The sequence below is a fragment of the Perca fluviatilis genome, chromosome 4 (genome assembly GCF_010015445.1).
Source record: "Perca fluviatilis chromosome 4, GENO_Pfluv_1.0, whole genome shotgun sequence".
NCBI classification, from domain to species: domain Eukaryota; kingdom Metazoa; phylum Chordata; class Actinopteri; order Perciformes; family Percidae; genus Perca; species Perca fluviatilis.
In genome coordinates, this window is record NC_053115.1 from 15,359,388 (window position 1) to 15,375,981 (window position 16,594).

Consider the following 16,594-nt stretch of genomic DNA (forward strand, 5'->3'; position numbering starts at 1 on the left):
TTCATGCACGCACGCACACGCACACACACACACACACACACACACACACACACACAGCAACAGGGGGAAACAGTCTTTTCTTTCTCTGTCTTTTCTGACACTGCATGATTGGTCACTTTTTCCCTCTCTCTTCCTGCTGAAATAGTTTTAACAAAAGAGAGGGAGAAGGAGGAGGGGGAGGGGTGGCGTGGTTGGGGGAGGGGATGTATGTGCTGCTCTGTTGTCACTGGGCGAGGGAGAGCGAGAGGGGGGAGGGAGAGGGAAGCTGGAGGGCGAGCAAGGAGTGTAGGAGAGTAGGAGGGTCCCAGAAGAGAGCACAAGCCTCTCACACACACAAACACACACACACGCTCACACTCACACATAAACATTTACGTTGGCTCCTCTGTTGTACTTTGTGGAATAGTGGATTACTTTCCTAACTGAACCACTCATCGAGCTAATCCAGGCACGATCAGGTCAGTAACCATATACTCACTTGTTGAAAAAGATTTAGCTTTTATCTCCTTGCAGCAGTAATGACAATGTTTCTGCTGCTTCTTGCACATTCCTGTCATTTTCAATTCTCTCTATTCTCTTTCTGTGTGAGATGCCCTCTTTTATGTGCTGCTTACTCCATTGTACTGTTATAGTTTATCCTCTTTATACATATGTATGACATTCTCAATAGTTTGTCCTCTGTGTCAAACCAGGTTACATGTCACACAGCACTCCCCTATTCTACACTCATTCTGCAGTTTTCTCCCTCATGTGTTCCATGGGAGACATGATAGCTTCCTTGCTCAGCAGAGAGTACAAAGTTACTTTTGCTATTGTAGATTGCAGTGTTTGTGTTGAAACGTGGGTGGCTTCAAAGAATTAGAAACTTGTCTCTGCTTGGCCATGCGGTGCTGAGGTCTGATAGTAAAAGCCCCCTCTCTGTCAGGGCATTTAGCATTCAAACTCTGTTTTAATCGGTCGCTCGAGTCAATATCAGTTGCTTTCTGCAAGTTATTTCCCAAAAGGTATTTTCACAATAGTCTTATAATAATAATAAAAAATAATAATAGGAATACTGAATTAATGACACATGCAAGCAAATTAGGTTTATTATTATTTGTACTAAAATAATCAAAATAAACATCATCTCATTCACTGTGTCTTCTGGCTCTTACACTGGCATGTGTGTGCTATTCAGGTGGCAGTGTGTCGGAGCGGTGTTGAACTGTGAAATGAACCATGAAGGGGTCCAGCAGGCCAGTCACTAGCCGAGCCAACAGCCACACAACCACCAGCAGCAAGAGAAGCAGTAGCCCGGGGAGGCCCCGCAGCATGCAGCTGGGCCCTCACTAGCACCAAGTGGACCCGGTCCTCTCCTCTTTACCTGGGGCCAGGGCTGCAGAATGCTCAGTCCTGTCACCCCATACAGTAAGTCTGCACTGCTTTTATTTTTTATTTTTTAAATGTGTGTACACAGACTGTGCTTGGATTAATGTTGTACGGTCATGTCTAATGATGGGTCTTGTTTGCATATTGTACGTGAACAATGTGACCTAGTATTAATTTGAATCTGTTTTTCTGTACGTCTTCTTCTGGCTCCTCTTTTGTCCAGGACTCATCTCCTGTGGCTCAGTAGAGGGAAGTGAGTGGCTGGGGGGTCTCTGAGAAGTCATTTTGAGAAGAAAGATATGCTAATGGCTTTAACAGCTGAGTCTCCAGGCTTGCATTGAGGAATTTCAGAGAAAGTGTTCAGTCGCTGTTTTTTCAGCCACTCCATGTGAATATAGTATATATAATAACAAGTTGTTTAGACACACAGCAACTTAAGCGCCGCTGTCTGTCTCTTCTAAGGAGCAGCGTGAACATGGCGAAGGAGTGCAGCAGAGCAGTTTCTTTTAGAATGGAAGATACCTAAAACGTTGGTTATACTTATTTTTAAACAATGATAGCACCATCACATCGTGAGATTCTGGAGACACCCTTAATGTATCTTCATTTAAGGAAAAAATAACTTATGTTTCAATGTATGTATATCAAACTATGATGATGGTGTTTTATGCTGAAACATGCATAAAAACCAACTTAGCAACATTTTGTTTCCAGTGTTACTAGATTGGACAGATCTGTTTCTATATGTGCAACATTAGTATGTAAAAGCAGATTAAATCACATAAATCTCTGTGACGCATCACAGTACAGGCCTCACTTGTATATGTGCTAATCATGAGAGGTTGCTATCCAGGCTGATGAATATGCTTATATTGATTGACTGGGCTATTGATTAGGCCAAGCTTAAAAGGATTACAAGGCTAACCTGATTGGAATAATGCAACAGGGATTTACTTCTAAGTTATAATATTCTAAAGAGCTACACAGATGCACATAGATAAACAACGGAAAACTTCTAGGGAGACGGTGGGAGTTTTATGAGCAGACAGAAGTTTTAGTAACATACGTCTGTCACATTCCTCCCTCAAAAAGAGTCCCAGCGTCTCCTTAGATTTCTTCCCACAGAAACTTCAACTACACACAATCCTATGATGGCATTTATTTTTTTACAACCACAACTACTTTAATCAAATATCACAGGCTTACACATTTCTTGTCCATCTGCGCACACACACACACACACACACACACACACACACACACACACACACACACAAACAAGTAAACATACAATCACAGTCACCCACACCTCATTACGGCCTCTGACCATAATGATTATTAGAAGTTTTAGTCCTTTTTAGCTGCCAGTTACCAGGGTGAAGCGATTATGTGAATGAAAGTTAGGTCGTTAGCAACCTAGTGTCACCAGCTTCTCATTAGTCCTGTATAGAGGGACAAATAAACATCACCCTTCGCCTCCACACACACACACACACACACACACACACACACACACACACACACACACACACACACACACACACACACACACACACACACAATCACAATTATTACCCACACCTCATTAAGGGCTCTGACCATAATGATTATTAGAAGTTTTAGCCCTTTTTAGCCCTCTAACATTAGTCCTCCATAGTAATCATGAAGGCTTGTTAAGTAAATTGTAGCACACCTTAGATCCTCATTATGTGTTAGAGTAAAGAGCCATGCTGATGGCAGTACAATGACAGAGAAAGAGCAAAGTGAAGGGCAGATGGAGGGGACGTGAGGAGGCACTGGTCAGCTGCAGCCTGATATATGAGTGGACACAATAAGCAAAGAGGGGCCAGGCCAGCTTCTGCCACATGTGTGTGAGCTAAAGGAGTGGGGGAGGGGGAAACTGACCACACAGGCTCGGACACACAGCCCTGTCTTTGCTTCAGCATAGAGAGAAGGAGGGAGGCTCCAGAAAGGGAGTCTTGTTGGGAAAAATCTGATTGAAAAATAAATTGAGCGGAAAAGGAGGATAAAAACGAATTCACCTAAACCAGTTTCTCAGTCGTGCTTCAAGATAAATCTGTGTGATTGGATGTGTCCGTTTGAACAGGAAAAGCCATATTCTGATTTTAATTGTCATGTGATTTGTAGTTAGAAATGACTTGTAGGTTAGAGGTGTGTAAAACTTCATTAGATATGGTACAGTAGTTGATTGGCTGACAGCAGTGTGGCCTGGTGGACTGTGTGGGCCTGGAGAAAAGGGGGAAGGGAAAGAGGAGGGAGAGGGAGGGTTTTCTCCTCAGCAGATCGTCCTTCAAACACTGGCTTTACCGTTTTAGACTATGGTCATTGCTGACATAACAATCTAACCCTAATTTACTTTGAATGGAAGGCAGACAGAGATAGCTGTGTCATGTGTGTGCAGTCCATTGTCCACTGCCACAAGAATCCTGACATTCTCCATGTATATTAATATCCCATTTCTCTTCTGATGTGTTCTATATTGATCTTACAAGCAGTGGTGTAAATTAACTCTAACTAATACAAATCGCCCAATAATGTGCAAACAGCTGATAGGGTCATTCATCAGCACTGTACGTGCATGTTCTCTCCCTCCTTTCCTTTAGCCTTAGAGTGGACAGTGTGTGTTAAACGAACAGAGAGGATATGTGCTTTGTAAATAGATCTCAGGTTAGATTCCTGACATTCCAGCAGCCTGACTCATCCCATAGATGACCAAGAGCTCCTCTGCCTGTTGGCCAGCTGAAGCTAAACACAGCACCCAAAGCACAGTATAGGAGTTAGCTTGAGTCTGTGTGTGCAGCTTAGTGTGTGTATATTTCTAGGTGTCTGTCCATCCTCAGGAAATGTAAGTCTTTGATTATTGTAAGTGGAGTAAAAGCACTCCTCATCTAGCCAACCAACCGGCCAGCAAAACCTCCTCTAATGTCTCGCAACCCCCAAATCCCCATTCCAGTCAACACCTCCCCCACACGTACTTTCATCTAATTAAGCCCTAATTACTCATCTTGACCATGCAGTGGACCACGAGTCAGGCTAGACTCCACTGACACATAGAAAACCCCAATGACTTGCATAATTGAAAGAGAAAATCATTTGATGAATTTGTTGCATATCCTATCGATGACCTATCTCATTAAGAAGTAATGGTTACACACACAGCAGAGAGATAGGTGACTTTGATGTTTCTTTTGATTCACAGAGACATTTTGCTGCAGCTTACATACTGTATGCCTCCAACCAGGTGTATATAACTACATGTAGGGTCTGCAGGATTGGTCTGCTTGGGATGTTAGTATTTCCCTCTAACCTCGTTTTGTTTGATCCCCTCTTGCCTCAACACATCCCGTGCTCTAACAGGCCATCTCCTCTTCTGATGTTATCTCGCTCTTCTCAATAATGCTACACAAATTGGTTATTTTTCATCTAGCGAAGCCATTTTGAAGGGTAAACATTCTCTTCACCACAACTGTTAGTGGTCTATGGGAAGAAGTGAATGCGAGAGTACGTAAACATAACTACATTTGGATTTAGAATAAATGCATTATAGCAAAAGTTTTTACTGTGACACTTCACTATGTTATTCAAGCTTCACTCATTACATAACGTCCGGTATCGAAGGTTTATTTATCAGGTGTCTAAGTAATCTGCAAAGATACAAACAATTAGGCATTCTCATTCATTTCAATGAGAAAGAAAACCCCACCTGCAAAGGGCTCTGGCAAGAAAAGGTGGGGTACACCGTGCTTTTTGGAGACATGAGCTAACATGTCAACTGTATATTGTGTATTGTGACAGTGGCATTTGACTAAAGTGTGTCTTTAAATTCATGGTGCAAGATCACTAAACATTAGAAGTGACACAATTGTACAACTCTGTACAGAAATGAACAGTTAGAGCCTACACAGAATTACAAATAAGAGTAACATAGGCGCACGTTCAAAACAGTGTACTGACAGCGTGGCATACATACTGTATTTCTTTTAATACAAACCAACTGATCTTTTATGTTCCTGTTTCTATCTTTTTCTCATCCCTGTGAGCTTCCCCTTCATCTGATGTGTCCAGTAGCCAAACAAAGACAAAGAAGAAACACTAGTGCTTGTCGGCAGTATGATAATCACAATGATTAAGGAAAGCTGTCATAGTACCAAGCCGGCTTAGTACTCATCTTTGGCTCTTGGTAAGCCAAGCATGGCCAGGAATGAAGGGGAGTTTCCAAGCCCCGAGCCAACATGAGGTGCTAGATTAGGGTTAGGGGCTCCCTCACTCATCCCTCTTAATACGCAAACCCTGTTCCCTAATATCCTCACTTTAACACAGATGTCTGATGTTACAACACTCGTGAACAATAAGAGGTTTTAATCTGTCGTAGGAATTTCCTGGAAAATAAGCAAACATGTAAGCATTATCTTAAATTTCATCTTATAAAGACAATCTTGGTAAAATGTCACTATTAAGACTAAGACTATCTTTCTGTGTGTAAAGAGTGACATTTTGAAAGAACTTCTGCTACAGGCAATATAATGTGGACATAACTAAATGTATAATATTGGTCAGCTGATAAAGAGAGCAGTTACAGTAACTAGTAGTTTTCCACATTTTGAGACATCTCAGTAATTTTACTAATTAGTGTTTTATTATGGTGGTATACCCTTTATTAAGTAGATCTACTTTATGTACTTGTATCTAGAGTTGCATCTGCCTATATGTAAGAATTAACAGTTTTGTCCATAAAATAGAAATCTGTGGAAATTTGACACTAGAATCATTACCAGCATTAATGCACAAGTCACTATTTTGTAGCCATATATTTATATAATATATAAAATCATCATCATTTTGTGTTATTGCACACAATAATGATCAATACGTAAAATGTATTTGTATAGCTCTTTTCGCAGACATAGTCACAAAGTGTTTTACAAAGGGCATAAAACAACATACAAGAAATAAATCATAGAAGGGGAAATGACCACCCGAGCCAAGTGTTTATAAAGTGCAAAACTAAGAATACAGTACATATTGAAATTACCAATAATACATCAAATGCAAGCAAATTTAGGTGCAACACCCTCAAAGCTCGACCACCACGGGTCTTAAGGTGGGTGCGTGGGGCAGACAGCAAATTTAGCATATTTTACCAAAGAGAGGGAGCTGATGAGTAAGGGTGTTCAGTAGTAGTTCAGCCACATTTGCAGGAACCTGCTCTGCATTGGTTGTGTTGCATCGCCTTGGAATTAAGCCCTCATCAAAGTTACAGGCTTAAAGCCAACATAAGGAGTAAGCTCACCAGTAGTGATGCTTCTTTAATTCTTGTACACAGAGCAGTGACACTCCCATAAGCCTTGTGTGCTCAATCCATTATTCTGGTTTACTCAGTCTGTTCCAGGTAACTACCGTTTTTTTCCAACCTTTTTTTAACCCTATTTTCCTATGTTTTTGTGTCTAAGTGACTGATGGAAACAACAATCTTTGAAATGAGTCGAGTATTAAGCAAGATCGCTGCAGTCGGCAGCAGCGAAACAAGCTACAATGTAAGTTAATGGGGCAATTGTCCAGCTTGTATTTACCTTCACAAAAAAGTTCGTTTTGCTACGGACAGGCTCAGATTAATCTTCTAAGTGTCTGACAACATTATGGAAAGAATTTCTAAGGAGGTTGACCTTTCTGTTAAAGAGTAACATAAAAAACATAAAAACATCTGCGATGTTGCGTTCGCTAAACCCACGTCATTTTAGCATCGTAAAATACACTTCATTCAAAGTCGACAGAAACAAAATAAAACTATGAATAGCCGTTTTGGGTCTTCTTTCCACTTTTCAAACCATCACAACTCTAGTTTTGGTTAAATTAAACACAGTTTACCGATTTACATGTGAAAATATGTTGTCTCTATACATGCTATAAGTATTGCTTTTTTAAGGGTCTATCTCTGAAGGGATCCTTTCCATAATGTTGTCAGACACTTAGAATATTTGTTTCTTGCTTAATACTGGACAAATTTCTAAGATTGTTGTTCCCATCAGTCACTTAGACACAAAAACAGGAAAATAGGGTTACCCTTTAACCCATCCTGACCCTCCAGTTCACTCTTCCATCATCTGACTCAGAGTGATCCTCAGTTTTCACATTCCTCCTCTGCATTTTGACGAGGATTCCAGACACATTAGATTACTGCGGTCTCACATGTCTCGCAGTGACGTGCGGTGATGTCAGTAAGAGGCTAGGCACTGAGTTATGAAAGCCAGATTACCTAATTTATAGACCTTTTTCACGGCAGACATGTTGACATGTCATAGTAGGAAAAGCAGGTGTATTCATAACCATTAATGATGGCTGCATTCCACTTAGGAGAGGCCCTGGTATTGTGCATGCTGATTCACTGGAATATCTTACTGGGACAGTTGATGGAATTGAGCAATCATTACGGTTATCAATTTCAGCTGTGCTTTTCCTACTATGACAAGTCAAAATGTCTGCTGTGGAAAAGGTCCATGGTTTAGGCTAATACGTCAAAACAGTAAACGTTATGCACAAGCGTGGCACACACGCACGGTCGATATCAATAAATTTCCAATCAGGACATATCGTGTACTACTCTCACAGTCTCTCTCTCTCTTTCTCTCGCACACACGCACACACACACCAGTAGCCAATGTCCAGCATCAGAATGCAACCATTTTTATCCTTAATTATTGCACAGTTATGTTTGTCAGTCAGCAACAATGAAAACACACACTGCTCAATTGAATATGAAGGCAAATGTCTTGCAGTCGTCATTAATTCAACCACACGTCTTATACAGTAGATGTACGTAGATGTCTAGCTAACCTTTCGTCTTTCTCAGCTAGCACATCCAAGCAACTTGATGTAATTGCCCCTATTGCTAGAGCTAGCGCTTTCATCATTGCCACGAAAAGCAAGCTCTTGCGTTGCAAGGAAGCAGGTCGCATTTATCAGATCCTTCAAAACTTCTCAGTTTTCCTTTACCTCTTCATTGTGGTAGGTTATATTCAGCCTCCTTTGCTCGTCAAGTGCTTGTTCGATCTGAGATTTACCGAAGGTTTTCAGCGTAATTTGACACTGGACGACTTTTCATGCTTGGTTAAAGCTGCGGGCAGGTTGTTCAAATCACAGTATCCTGTTGAAGTCCAAACAGTCTGACTCGTTGAAAAAAGCAGGCAGGGATAGCAGTACAGCCGCTGATTGTTAGCACAGCCACATAGACAATCTTTTCTTCCATACCAGTCTGAAACAATTGGACAATTTTTTGTCCCTTTTGCTGCAGTAGTCCATCTAAGGCTGGCGTAGACCTCCCTCTTGCTATTAACTCCTTTTTTTAATTAAAATAGAGCTTGGAGAAATTCCTTAACTCTGTGATATTGGCGGACACCGCTGCTGTCATTTTGACTTTGAATTTCACCGGAGATTACGCTTTCACTGTAGCTGGTGTAATGATGATAGCTGCGCAAATGTCCAGTAATATCTCGATTTTAATTGGTCCATGTTTGATATCTAACGGAGATGACTGGCATAACACATTTCCGCGCAAAGGCACAGCAGAGTTGTGCTTTTTGCCGTACATGTTGAAGAATACAGGATCGAAGTGCGCCTGCGCAACATGGGTTTTTAACTTGTTGTCTGCAATGAATGGACAGTAAAAGCACTGCTTATTCTACCATTTTTTTTGTATTTGATTATGTGTAACTGCTACATTTCTCATCGTAACGTCTAAACAATTGGAATAACACACATTGCATATATAAATAACAAGAATAAACAGTAAAAATACAAATACAAATTTATTAAATAAAATTATTTAATAAACATTTTTATGTTTGAATTTTGGCAGGGTAGGCAGTGCCTAGCTTGCCTACCCAGACTGCATGTCTCTGATGTCTCGGATAGATTATAGACCATCGGGTGGAGATAGGGAAAGAGGAGTAGGTTGAAGGTAAAGCAGCAAACGATTGGCTCATGCCTGCAATCAGCATCACCAGTATTAGTCTGATGTTTTCTGCACATAACTGTTTTTTGTTTTTTTTTGCCTCAAAAGAGCTTTCAATCTGTTCAACATACGACACCCTCTATCCTTATAGTCCCTCAATACGGGGAAGGAGGAACAACTCAAAAAAGGGAAGTGATGGGTGATCGGTATCAATAGAGAGAAAAATAAAATCTTAACATCTACAGAAAACATGAGGGGATAAACACTCCCTCTGAAGATGTTGTGATGGCCTTTTAGTTGTGAACATTTACTTTATTCCTTCAGGTTTTTCAGAAGAACTTTTTTGGCCTCTGATTTGACATAAATGACTGAACCCTTTGGATCTGTAATGAGAAATGTAACAGTGGCTTTACAGCAGGCACTGCGTTTAGGGGACTTAGGAGCTCCCTAAACACAGTGCCCAGTAGACCCATTCGCTAATCGAGCCTTGACCTGTAGATCACTATGAAATACAATGAATCAACAGCCACTAGTCAGGGTTAAGTGTTTTACTGGGTCATGATATGCAGTCATTTTGATTCTAACCTCAGTGTACAGAAGTATCTCTCATATTCCTTCCTGTTGAGCATTTTTGTGGTGCTGTGTTTACCCAGGTATGAATGTGTGTTGGTGGGAATATAAGCCTTTCTTTTGCTCTGTGCCAATTATGTTTTTGTTCCCGGGATAAGCACCATGACCAGTCAGAATACCCAGGAGCATAGGGATTTCTCCAATCCGGGGTGGAGCTTGTGCTGGTTGAGAGCACTGCGATCCCTGGATTGGATGAGTGGGATTATTGGGCTGAAGGATCATTTGATTTAGGGATCGTTTGAGGCCCATCTGTTGGTCCTGGTGAACATGTGACACAACCTGCCATAATCCACATGTAGACACCTACCTCTGCTGCAATTATTTCCTGATTCTTTGCATTTCTCCTAATAAAATCTTCAAAAACAGGCTTGGCCCAAAACGTAGAACATCTAGATGAAAAGGGGCTTGAATAGAGCTGAAACAATTAGTCGATTACTAGATGGGCAGATAATTAATCAGCAATTATTTTCGCAACAAAGTGGAGTGCAAGTCAGTCATACTATGGCAGGTGTAAATGAAACGCAGGAGCTGGAAGACCCGTCTGCGGTTTCCAGGTCAAGTACAATGGCAACGGACAGAGAGTTGTGTATAAGATGAGGACAGTGTGTGTCAGTGTTGCTCCACCGTTGGTTATGTGATGGAAACACATGCTAACAAACAATCGATGGCATCAGCCAGAGGCCTGTACTACGAAGCAGGATTTGGTGTTAACGAGCTAACTTCAGGTTCAACCCAGGATTTTCTGTACTACGAAGGTGGATTAGTTGTTATCGGGTTCAATCGCCGTGGTAACTCATGCTGAACACCTAACCTGGTCGGGAGCAGGTTAAGTCGGAGATCAGAGATCAACCGGTCTTAAAGCACCGCCTACTGACCAATCAATACTCGATTGATAACTGCTTCACCGTTCTTAGAAGATCGACGTAGAGCTCGGTAGAGAGAGAGAGAGAGAGAGAGAGAGGTGCGCTCGCAAAAGTTAAAACATTTAGAGATCGACAACCCGTTAACATTCCCTGATTGGTTTTTGTATGAAATATATATATATATATATATATATATATTTTAATGGGAGGAAATTAAAAATTGTGGGCTTTGAGCTGCGGGCTCGTAATGCGCATATCATCGGTTTGAATTATGTTTTTATATTTTTTATTTGCTCTCACGATCGCTTCCCACTGCAACTGAAATTATAGGCTAAAGCAACGACACTTTATGGAAAGCACAAGTGTAATTATGGTCAGATCTTGGTCCTGACTAGGGTTGGGTACCGAAACTCGGTGCCAATAGGGAACCGGTGCCGACGTAAACGGTAGTAACGAGACCGAATAAGAACGAAGGTTTCGGTGCCTCATTTCGGTGCTTGACTTTACACTACACCTGACAGCATGTAACGTTAGCCTACCTTTAGCTAGCAGCTGGATTAAACACCGGTAAAATGCTGACAGCTAACGTTAAACAGTGTAAAGTGTGACTGTATTTCACTGTGGAGGACTTCAACAGCGGGATGTAACAGTCTGCACTGCAGCGCAGCAGCTGCCGTTGTCGGAATTCATAGATATACAGTATGTTTATATGGTCGGAATTAAACACACAGACAGTGCGTTCACTTGCAGCTGCCGTTGTCGGAATTAAACAACACAGACGGTGCATTCACTTAAAACAGGTAGCCTCGTGGTGCATTCACAGTATTTGTAAAATACCTTTTTCCCTTCTGGGGTTCAACAGCAATTTACTGGTGAAATAAGTTATTGTTATAGTTATTACATTATTATTAAATCTTTAATTTTGACCATGGCCTTAGCAATAAACAAGTCACTGACTGTTGTTTACTACCCTTATTTTTTTTCTTCTTCTTTTTTTTTTTAACTTTATTGAAAAGTACCGGTTCAGGCACCGTTTAGGCACCGGCACCGTTTTAAAAGTATCGATTTAGCACCGGAATCGAAAAAAAACCAAACGATACCCAACCCTAGTCCTGACTGATGAGGAAGTGATATTAATAAGCGTTGTGATTTAAACATCTACAGCGTCGGCTATTTTTTATTTTTTTTTTGCCAGCTTTCCTTCCTGTTTTAGGAAGCAGCGACTGTATTGCGTTATGCCTGTAAAACCGTGTCTGTGTTCTTCATATTTATGTAGAATTATAGTTTGCTCTTCTTGTTTAAAATATACCGCCTCGGTAGATGTTTGCCGATTGGTCGTAGTGCGCAAACCTCGCCTCTTTTATGTGAACGCGCGCGCCGCTGGATTGGGAAACCCTGAGTTGACTGAACTAGTTGATAACCAGCGTCGTAGTACAGGTTATGCGGGACCGCGGTTGTTAGGTTAGGTGAAGCCGGATTACTGAAAGAAATCCAGGCCATGTTGATCTTGCTTCGTAGTACAGGCCTCTGATGTGCCGATCACTGGGATGGTAAATGTTTTGGTACTTTAAATGTGTAAATATAGCCAAGGTGGAACTAACTGAAACACTCCTCCTTATGCACAAGTTTTAAACATGTTTGTTCAGGGATGGTACAGTGTAATACAGAAATGTTTGAAATGTTCCTTATTTTCATAATATATATATAATAATAGTATACCAAAGTTGCCTCAGTCCCCAGCAAGAGGATCTTCGACACTTGCCCTGACTGTTTAAAATAAATGTATCCTTATGCATTTGTTTTTATTTTTCCACTATGCAGGACTCACATCGAACCGTGACTCCTAAACCGTGGTATAAACCAAACCGTGACTTTTCAGTACTGTTACACCCCTATCTGATTCCACATACTATATAATTGTAAATTGAATACCTTTTGGTTTCAGACTGTTATGGGAAATTTCATTGGTCATCTTCCACTATTTTATCGAGAAAACAATGTATCAATTAGTCAAAAGAATTACGAGCAGATTAATCAACGATGAAATAATTTTTAGACGCAACCCTAGCCTTAAATTAAACTGTAACTCACGACACAATCACAACACGTTGCACATGGTTGTTAAAAGTCATGGCGTATTTTTTATTATGCACCACTAAGATGACAGTTTGTTAATAATAGCACTAATTGCATAATTACATTGTCTGATCCATTGAAGGCAAAATGCCAGATATCACAACAGTTACTAAGGAAAGATACATTTATGCCCTAATATAGCAAGAGAACATATCATGCTATTGGTGCCAATTAAAAAATTATACTGACAGAGGAATTATTTGTCCCCCCTTTTTGGTTAAACTGAGGCAGTAACTACTTCCTCTGTCCAGTGCTGTTGTAGGGAAGCCCCTCTGGCTAAGGCCTGGGGTCAGGACAGTTTAATAATACTCTGCAATGCCTGGAATGTCAGCCTAATGCCAGTTCAAAAAGACAAGGCCTGCAAAAAGCCAATCAAACCCACGACCACTAAACCAGCGGATTACTCTCTTTGTGTAAATGTATAATCACACATGGGACATGAAAATCAGATTTTTTGACTGCTCAATCAATTGGTGCACTTGTAACAGTGTTCATAGATATAGTGGTCCAGTCTCTCTATGTAGTATGATGAAAAACTACTCTGATCCCCCCTCCACACTCTGAACCCCCCTACCTCCTATTCCCCTTGTCCAACAGACCCCTGAGGTTCAGGCCGAATTAGATCACATGCTCAGTGGGGGTGGCTTTGTGGACTAAGAGAGTCACAGAGAGACAACAATGGCCCTAATGTGAGAGAGGCAAAGGCACAGGGCAGCTTGTGGGCTGATAGAGGCTTATCGCCGTGGAGACCAGGCTGGGGGCTATGTTGCCGGCTTCACATAAAGATTAGAACAGTTGTCCCCTGCCTGGATGAAACTGTGTAGAAGAGCACAGGCTAAACACTGAAGCCATTGCTAGCCAATGTGATTAAGAGGGCAGATATTCATGAAGCTGCCGGTCTCTTAGCATGCTTGTGAGTTTTGAAAGACACAGGAGGCAAAATACCTCAAATATCTGGTCAAGACAAAATGTTGCATATATTTGGGCCTACTCCTAATTTAAAACATCTGATACATCCCTTCACGACTGTGTGGACTCATTCAGCTTTGTTCTTGTTTCTCTCAGGTCTGTTGAAGATGCACTGGTCCCCGGAGCACGCCGCCCCCTTATCTCAGTGGCCTGAGCAGCACCTAGATGTCACCTCTACTACCTCGCCGCCGTCTGCCCACAAACACGACCCCTATGCTACGGCTGGTCGCCGTAGCTATGCCCCTGCAGGTTACCCTTGGGCAAGTGATGACATATCAGCCCTTACTGCTTCTTCTCTGCTCAAACGCTACGCTGAGAAGTACTCGGGCTTGGAGCTGTCCTATGAACGCCCTCCTACAGGGGCCTACTCAGAGCCTGGAGCTTTCCTGAAAGCTGAATCTGAGCCATGGGCACTGGGTCAGGGCATGGAGTGTTATCCTGGAATGGAGGCATTAACTGGCACCAAGGTGGGCTCTGCATCTGTGGGCATCCCAACCACAGGAAGTGTGACAGTAGTGAGCAGTAACTTGGCCTCTGAGCCAGGCTACAGTGGCGCTGGCTCCTGCAGTGCCCCGTCATCTCAGGAATACCATCCTGCCTACAACAGCACCTACCTGTCCTCAGGATACTGCCCTCAGCCCAGCGCAGCACTTCCCCCTGCCCCTCTACACTCTTTGCAGGCCGCACCCACTCTGGTGCCCAGCTACAGCGCCAGCACTCCTGTCTACAACTACCCTCCAGGGTGCTACCCCCAAACAAGCCTGTCTTCTGGATACAGCCACCCCAGTGCCTCCTACCTGCCCCCTGGGATTAGCGCCCCCACTCCTCTGGCCCCTAGGCCCACCATGGTGGGGGGCAATTACAGCTACCCATCTCACAGCCTTGGAGGGAGCTCCGAGGGAGGAGTGCCACTGAAACGCAAGGCCTTTGAGATGGCAGAGGAAGGACAGGAGGGAGGAGAGGTGGACGGATCGCGCTACAGAAAGTATAGCAACGGCCATGGAAACAGTCACAGCAAAGGTCACGGCAATGGCTACGATATGAGCGGCTCGACCTCAGACCCGCAGGCCTACAAACCTGGAAAGCCCATGATGTCACCCCCTTATGGCGGGGCAGGGGACTACAGCCCACCATCAGGCCAAGCAGGAGAGAGTGTGTCAGGGGAGCACAACTTTCCTCAGCAACAAAGAATGTCTATGAAGATACCTGCATCGCACACAGGATCTGAGGACCCCACTGCAGGGCGCTGACAACACTGGTCGGCATTTGAGAGGATTCTCTCACTCTTTGAAACCAACCAGGGTTCTTAATCCAGACAGATTAAGGGGGAAAAAGGTTTAATTTCAGTAGTGAACAACAAGAGGGCACAAGACTGGTATTTCTTGTGCATCCTTTAACATTTTCATTATTCATGTTTTTCCAAAGATTCAAAGGGACATTTTGCCATGTAAGGTTGAGGTAAGTTTTAGGGGTGAGGTTAAAGAATTCTCTACATAGATAGCGTTAAGACAGTCCAAACGTATGAGTGTCTGTTTCTCTCAGGATCCTATTTATTTCCTTTCTGCTACTGCAGCAGCAGCACTGCAACGTTGCTGTTTTAGACGTTGGTGTAATTATTTTTGGCCATTATGTATGTAAAAGGCCTTTGACTGCAATACGTTCTACCACACCACAAAAATCATTACCGACCAAAAAGTAAGGAGAGCAATAACTGAAATGGTGAGATTGCCATACTACTTCAGCACAATCACTGCTACTTTACACAGCTTACTCTCCGGCTCGGTGTGGCCTCGAGAAATGAATGTTTCCCTGCTCATCCCTCGCTTTCCCCAACCTTTACTCATTCTTGACTTTTTTTCAGTTTCCTTTACCCCTTCTTTTCATGTTCTTTATCTTATTCTATCCCGGTGTCCTGCTTCTTGTTCTCATCCTTTTTCATTGCTGCAACAACTTTTGTTTTTGTCCAGTTTATACATAACAAGCTGCTTATCAAATGACTACATTACATTATACATGAAGCCACCCTTGAAAATAGTTTTGAGAAAGATTGGGAAAATAATCTAAGATTTTAGGTTCATTTAAAAATGTATTTAGCATTCACACAATGACAACATTTGAGTATTTGCAGATCATCTTCAAAGCTTGTTGTTTACCCGCAGATTTTTGCTGATCCAGAAACTAACAGGTATATTTTCTCAAGAATCTGCGAATAATGGCGCAGCTTACACCTATAACAGTCAAACTATTACATTAAATAATGACTATACAGATCTACAAAACAACCAAAAAACAAACAACCAAGCTTAGGTCTGCATACTGCTAAAATTAATTTAGAGCAGACAGTTTAAAGTCGCATAAGCCTGTTTAAACTTCTGTTTGGATGCACAGCCCAAACTGAGAGGCATGCAGGTCTCAGTGGAGGATAAATGCTTCTGAGTGACTGCCTCAAACAACTTTTGCTCAACATGACATTCTTAAAGATCTACCCGCTTGTGTGCTATAGGATTTACTTGTATTATTTTATATATATATATATATATATATATATATATATATATATATATATGCATACTCTTCACTTTTGGCTCTCAAAAGGATGATTTATAGTCGTGTTAATGAATACTCAGGAAGAATATTGTTACCTCAGAATGATAAAATA

At 41.9% G+C, this 16,594-nt stretch overlaps 1 protein-coding gene across 1 annotated transcript; it reads left to right on the forward strand.

Annotated features, from left to right (window-relative positions):
- Positions 1-275: 275 nt before the first annotated feature.
- si:dkey-195m11.8 (fidgetin) lies at positions 276-16,225 on the forward strand. Its single transcript, XM_039796289.1, has 3 exons — positions 276-458; positions 1,178-1,407; positions 14,032-16,225. The coding sequence occupies exons 2-3, from the start codon at positions 1,383-1,385 to the stop codon at positions 15,183-15,185; spliced, it is 1,179 nt and encodes a 392-aa protein (XP_039652223.1). The 5' UTR covers positions 276-458; positions 1,178-1,382; the 3' UTR covers positions 15,186-16,225.
- The last annotated feature ends 369 nt before the right edge of the window (positions 16,226-16,594 follow it).

Bases quoted from the DNA above. Each gene is read 5' to 3' on its own strand.
- si:dkey-195m11.8 (XM_039796289.1), top strand. From the start codon at position 1,383: ATGCTCAGTCCTGTCACCCCATACA. The intron at 1,408-14,031 runs GTAAGTCTGCAC...TGTTTCTCTCAG, and splicing joins CAGTCCTGTCACCCCATACA to GTCTGTTGAAGATGCACTGG.